Source organism: Limulus polyphemus, unplaced genomic scaffold (genome assembly GCF_000517525.1).
Source record: "Limulus polyphemus unplaced genomic scaffold, Limulus_polyphemus-2.1.2 Scaffold3101, whole genome shotgun sequence".
Taxonomy (NCBI): Eukaryota; Metazoa; Arthropoda; class Merostomata; order Xiphosura; family Limulidae; genus Limulus; species Limulus polyphemus.
In genome coordinates, this window is record NW_013668711.1 from 18,511 (window position 1) to 25,740 (window position 7,230).

General features: G+C 30.9%; 1 protein-coding gene across 1 annotated transcript in view; it reads left to right on the plus strand.

The window, feature by feature from the left end:
* The first annotated feature begins 288 nt into the window (after positions 1-288).
* Positions 289-7,230, plus strand: part of LOC106468658 (mediator of RNA polymerase II transcription subunit 17-like) — a 77,956-nt gene continuing 71,014 nt past the window's right edge. The window contains exons 1-2 of the mRNA XM_013929093.2: positions 289-446; positions 2,555-2,737. Of these exons, the coding sequence (XP_013784547.1) occupies positions 358-446; positions 2,555-2,737 (272 nt within the window). The 5' untranslated portion in view covers positions 289-357. The remainder of the gene's footprint in view (positions 447-2,554; positions 2,738-7,230) is intronic.

Here is a 7,230-nt window from a genome sequence, read left to right on the forward strand (position 1 = left end):
GCCCCACTCTACCGAATAGTACGTGCATATGTTTATTAGCTATAAAGTTATATTACGGCCAATAAAATTATAGCAATTTTTATTCACAATTTAAAAACAAAAACACTGTAATATTTTTCTCCCAGTGGTTTATTTACTTAATATTCAAATTCATAAAATTAATAAGTAATTTAAATGAAATGAAAATAATTATTCTTATTTTAAGTCATCATGTAAAACGTTATTAAAAATACATGATTAAAAGTAAGCGGAGTTTAAATTATACATCACAATTTAATATAAGGCCTGGACGTGTATGGACACAGAAGGTAGTGGTCATGATCACAAAAGTTTGATGTGTGTGTGTGTGTGAGAAACATGGCACTTTCGGTGAATGTCAGTGTTGAAGCAGCGCAAGAGTACCAAGTTCAAGAAATTACTTACGATGGCCAGGAAATCTACACGCAGTAAGTCTAAGCTTTATAATAAAATGAAGTTTTTCAAAGCTTCCCCGTGAAAATTGAAATAGTTAATATGTATGTTTTATGTTTCAGAAATAGTGCACAGTCTACCTTACAAGGCTACATGAGGTTAAGCCTGACGCGAAAGAATAAGTAGTGAGTGGGGAGAATGATAGCAATAACAGTAACGCAGAATAACTCGCACTGTACAATAATGCTTAAACCTATAAAAAATATAAAGTATAGTAGGTTCTGGTTTTGAAAATTATGGCATCGTTTCGGCCTTTAGTTTTATAGTGGTTAAAACTTTGGTTTTCCATTTCGCTTTAAAAAGTAATAATTATGTAAAGACTGAAATAATTTGGATGTTTGGTAAAATCGCCTTATTCTGGAAAGTGGAAGAATCTCTAGGATGCTGTGGAAATTTCACTTTTATTTGCACATTTATTTAGATTGTGTAGAGTTAGAACTTAACTATCACAATTTAGTTAATAGCAACAATGTTTTTAGAAAACTGTAGTGATTTAGGTAATAGTGTAAGTGTTGGAGTAAGGATAAATATAAATGTGCATATATATGATATATATAAATGACATAAGGAAAGTCTATTGCAAAATGTGTGTTCAACTTCATAATAGTGTATACATTGTTTCTATGTCACCACAACATATTTTGTGACAAGTTAGTGTCACATTATTTTTAACCAGAAGTTTATATTACAAAACATGTAATTTACTGTGAATATTTGGTTACCAATTCTAGTGTAGAATAAAAGTTACATACTAGTTTTTTTTCAAGATTTTTCTAAAAGGGAAATTGTGCAGTTTTAAAATAAAAAACACTCATTTGAGTTTCAATTTCTTTTTCTTGGTTTCAGTTTTCTGACTTTAGCTACCACACAGTCTTATGAATTGCATGAAATTTTAATTGTTAGATTGTTCCAAGTTTTAGTGTTGGCACATTGTCTATATAATATAATATTAATTATTTTAAGATAAATATTACTCCTTGAAGTTAAATAGAGAATGTTTATCTCATCATTCTACTGGATGTAAATAATTTATGATTGTACATGTAATTTACCACAAGTGTAAGGTGTGCTATACATTCTATATATAGCCAAAAAATTTACAAAGTTAAATTTGAAGAATTTCTTTAAATTTTGAAATAGATACATCATGGCCTTACAGTTAGAGTAAGCAGGCACCAGTTCTAACAGATGAACTCTAGCATTGGGTAGAAACTGTCATGTTATGAGTTCAACACTTTGAAAACATCTTAATGAATCTAACCTTAATCTTAAAATATGAGCAAACTGTAGAACAACAAAATTTTCCAAAGTTCTTTATTACTTCAAAGACAATTGTACATAAGCAAAATATTTCACAAAAAAAACAAGAACAGTGCTGGTATATGTCTATAGATTTCTGGGAAATTCACATTTCTAGTTTGAATATAACTACGAGTCCATGTTGTTATAAACTTAACATTTAGAAATGTACCTATACTTTACATATTAATTAACAAATGGTTTGAATTGCTCTTGGACAACCTTGCAATAATGTATGATGAGCTCACTCATGGTGTCAGTAAGTAATATGCTTAAATTTAAAAACAGATATTAATAAGAGATATCCTGATATTAAAAAATGGCTGATTACAGATTGTTTCCATGGATTTAGAGCTTGCACAAGTATCATTAATTGAGCTTTTAAACTATGTGTAGTATTACACATCTTTCCTACATCTCAGCATTGTATTTGGGATGTGTTTAGGTTTAAAGCACTATTTACTTGTTTATGGAAACTTATGCAGTTTCAATGTTTTTCTTTTGTTACAATGAATTCTATAACTCCTATAGTATTTTTTTAGTCCTTTTAAATCACTTTACAATATTCTAAAGTACTATAGGTATGTAAACAATGTTAGAAGATTGTGCTTAATTCATTATTCAATATTATTCAGCAGACCAACTGTTTAGTGATTACACATTGTAACAACTAGAATTTCTGAACCATCTTTTGAGATTTGTAACAAAAATAAAGTTTAGACTTGATATGCTTAGGTATTTTGAGGTAATGAAAAAGATTTGTTGATATTTTTTACTTGAACAGACCTCTGTCTATGTCGGAGAATCTTACAAAGTTAGCCCATAAGATTGACTTTGGAAAGGTTGATGATGATGATAGTCAGGACCACCTAGAAAGTACTCCCAACTTCTGTGGTGAAGAACAGAAAGAGCTGGTTACATTTCAACCATCCCTCTGGCCATGGGACTCTGTTCGCACTAAGTTGCGGTTAGTGTATGTTATTTGAATTGTAGTAGTATTATATATGTAGTGAAAGACACTGTATATCTATAATATTAAAAAATGTTTTTAGCCTGAATGCAATCCATGTTATACAGGTTTTGCATAAATTAAAAGTCTTATCAAATATAGTTTATTTTACATGGAACACACTGTTTTAAAACAAGACAGACATCTATATTAAGGTCATTAAATGTATATTATTATCAACTCTATCAGCAAAAGGCTGTTTTTCCACTGTTTCCAAATTCATTGTATATATTAAATCATCATGAAATATTATCTCTTTACTGCTACATTCTTCTTGCGTTATGTAACATACCATCATCTACAGGTAAAATAACAACATAATTTATTCTGTACTTCTACATCATTTAGTGATATAAAGCAAATTCTAAATTAAATGAATTACACTTATCAAAATATATACACGTAAATGAAATATTATGAGTTAACTATATGCATTTTGAAATTACATTTCTACACTAAATCATATGGTGTGGAAAAGAAAATACTAGTCTAACAGTTCACTTTAAAAGTATTGCACATATATGATGGAATATTTCATCATAGAACAAACAGAGCAACAAAGTTACACATTAGCTCTTTTACCTCATGCATTGTGCTTGAAAAAAAGTCAAGTGCTTGTAATCAAGGATCTATTGAGTGAACACCAGGAAAGATATGCTTTTTTATTAGTGAACATTTAAAAGTAATGTTAAAAATCGGAAGTGTTTTCAGCTTTAAATTGAAATATTCGGTCTTTAATCCCTTAAATATCTGTTGCCATGAAGAAGTGCAGATCAGTGATAATATACATACATACACGGTAAAACTTCCCTAAGTGTAACTGCAAAGAGAAATGAAAAAATTTTATATGAAATTTGATTTAGGGAATATACAAGTAATTTGTAAGGAGAGGTTTAAAAAAAGGGTATTTGTATATATGTTCTTATATAAGTAACTAAGCTTGTTGATCTTTATAGGTACTTAGTTGGGGAATATCCTTAAGTTTTCTGGTACATCATCACATTAAAAAAAAAATTAAGAAATAGCCATTAATTAAAGAAGTCTGCTATATTTGATTGCTGTTGTGACTTGTGGTATTTATTCCTTTGACATCCAGTCTTCCACAAAGTGAAGTGTGCTGAAACTTCACCCACATTAAAAGCTGATCAGTTAATTCAATTAATAAATATAATTTATTATCTGTGAGCATTGATTAATGTCACAAACATAATCAACTAGTATTTTCAATTATTACTATTTATGATTATTTCAAGTATTCAGTAATCAAAATTCTGATTAAATTGATTAATTTCATGAAAATAATAAATTAATCAAATTAGTGTTTCCAATTATTACTGTTTGGGATTATTCTAAATATTTGGTAATTTAAATATTGCCATTATGATATTTGAATATTATTAGTGTAATGAGTGATGAAAATAATCAACTAATCAAAATTAGGGTTTCAGATGATTAATTACCATTTTCTAGTATTCCAACTATCCAGGTAATTGAAATCTAATCAAAAACATCTTAGGTGTGAAAAAAAGGTATGGCCCAAAAAAAGGATTGAGCATGCAATTTAAAGGAATGAAATCAAAATTGGTGGTCAAACTGGTAGCTACACTTATAGCATTGATAAGAATTTTACAGCTAATATTCTTTAGTTAGCCAGGCCACATTTTGTTATTCAATTTGGGGCATAATGGTGTGTAAAACAAAATATTTGGCCTAGTTAACTGATGCTTTTCTTGATTATCAGCAGTTGAAGTCTTTTTTATCCATTTATCCAATGCACAGTTTTCCCACATTCGTCTTATGCTTACTACTCTCCTATAGTACTTGTCCACCGCACATTTCCTCTCTGAGACACTCCACTGATCTGAGGAGTTTTGGTGTGATACATTCTCTCTCATTACTTCCATGTTGGCACGATTGGTCTCTTCAGCTTTATCCCTACACATGTGGTTTCTTTTCTGTTGGGATCATCTGGGAATGGATGCTGTCTTGTCCCAGGTTCATTTGCCATCCACTTATCTTAGGGATTTGTAGGTGGTTCCTTTCTTCATTGTTCTATTTGTGGGAATATTTTGGAGTCTTTGGAATCACATGTGGAATCTGTGAGATAACATTTGTCCTTTTCATCTTTGGTTGCTCATTTGTCTCATTCTGAGCCCTTATAATCTCTTGTTTCGGTTCCTTGCCCTGCACCCTCCCATCCTTTACCTATTTCTACCACTAGGGGTTTCACTGTTCGTCATATTTTTCAAAGTAGGTTTCATCATCTCCAGCAGTACCGGTGACCATCCAGTGGGTTCCAATCTATTTGGAGCATATTTGGCCAACTTTATTTTTTTATGGTGGAAATTCGATACAGATCTTTGGGTATCCAGGTTTTGTCAGAGGTACTTTTCATCCATTTCCTTTTCCATCCCCTATTGTTCCATGTACCGACATCATTTCCATTACCTTGGGATCCCCCTACCAGTCAGCACCTATCTGAGGTGGTGCAGACTTTTCAATCACAGAGAACTATTGAGATTGCCAGCCAACTTTACCCAGGCTTTTTGTGGTCCTATCAAGAGAATGATGATGCTTTGGAGTAGATCCAACACATTGCAACTCACCCCTTCAGTTGGGATCCTTCATTCTACCATCAAGTGGATGTTGGTTCTCAGTGGGTGGTTTTGGATTGGAACTGGACCAATCAATAAAAATCCTCACAATTGTGTTGGTTGTGTTACTTCTTCCTCACTCAATTTTCTCTGGACCTACACCTCTGTACAATGGGTCTCGGAGATTGATGTTGTGCCCAGTGTGGCAAGTGGTGAAAGATTGTTTTTGAGACTTCAGGTTGATAAAAACATTTTTGTCTTTCACAGTGGGACACGGAAAATCAAATGTTCTAGCAATGATCTTTATAGAAAATGAAACAGCCAGAGAACTTAATATGGGCAAATTAAGGAAAAGTTTTGCCATATTAAAAATTCATAAAGTTCCATTTTATTTGTTTTTTTTTATGTATTTTTCTGCTATGTACCATTTTTGTACACTTTATTCTGAATTTTTTAAAAAATTATTTAAATTCTATAAAATACAGAAAAAAATAAAAGCATATTTTTGCACCTTTCAATTTTTGAACTTCAGCTAGCACTGGTGATACTTTCTACTGTCTGTTGACTTACTGGCTCTGACACAGGCAGATTTGATCTTGAACACACTTAAATCATTTTAGAGCACCCTGCTTTATGTCAAGATATTTTAGCTGTTTGATATACTTTTGTGATGAGTCAGTTCCTTCTTTGCCACTTTCAACACAATTTCTCTTTTTTTTTTAATCTGGTAAAAAGTTTTTTTTTCTTTTTGTGATGATCATTATCTTTAATTAAATGAGCATTGTCTTTCAGTCTTGATAAAAGAGTTAGCACAAACAATCACGTATAAAGTGTAATAAACTTAAAATAAGACCCAAAACTCAAGCGCTTTCGATTAGTTGACTATAAAAAAATAAAAAAAAAACCTTTGTTCTCCTGAAGAAGAATAGTCAACTATTTTAAGTTCATTGTCTTTCAGTGGTTTTATGTTAAGCTACCATTGTGACATTGTAACATAATTCCCTTAGAACTACTTCAATGAAATTCATACAGAAATTGTTACAATACAGTGTTATCTAGACATAGCTAAGAATGGAACTGTGCATTAAACATACAAGGTTGTAACTGTCTAGCTTTGGAGTGTGGAAAATGCAATTGCAATTATTATAACAGTAATTGCTGGCTAATTGGCTTGAGGATTGTTTTTAGGTAATTACTACTAGGGATGCTAATATTGTACAATGTGCAGAAGAGCTTTTCATGCATTATTTTGTCAGTTGTGTGTGTTTATTGAGCATCACAGTATTTTGTAGGTCAAATACTGAAATACAATGTAGCAATTCGAGACAGAAGTAAAAATTATATTTTATTGTGATATTTTCTACATCTCAGACTTAAATATCAGCCTTCAGAATTCATTTTAACCTGACACATTGAATTATGTTCAATTAATAAATAACTAAGTTTTTAGACTTGGACAATAGCAGGTAAGTTTCTAGCTATTGACAATACCTTAATTTATGAACATAAAATAGTGACTGCTTAACAATTTATAGATTGAGTTTTATGGAATGCAAGTTGGAACTTTCAATCAAGATTAAAGTTGTCATGGTAGCTGAACCTTGAGAATGTACTATTGAACTGATAATGAAGAGAAATTATTTCTTCTCAGTTTCCACTGTCCATGATTATTATATGCACATGTACCATATTTTTTGGAATATAAGACACACCCTTATTTTGAAGACTAAAGTTTTTTGGGGAAAAAAAAAGCTACAGTTGCATTTGAAAGTATTTTTTAATTAGAACTAAAAATTCAATTTTATAACTTTAAAAATTAGTATATTATTCGTTACTAAACACACAAGAGACTACAAA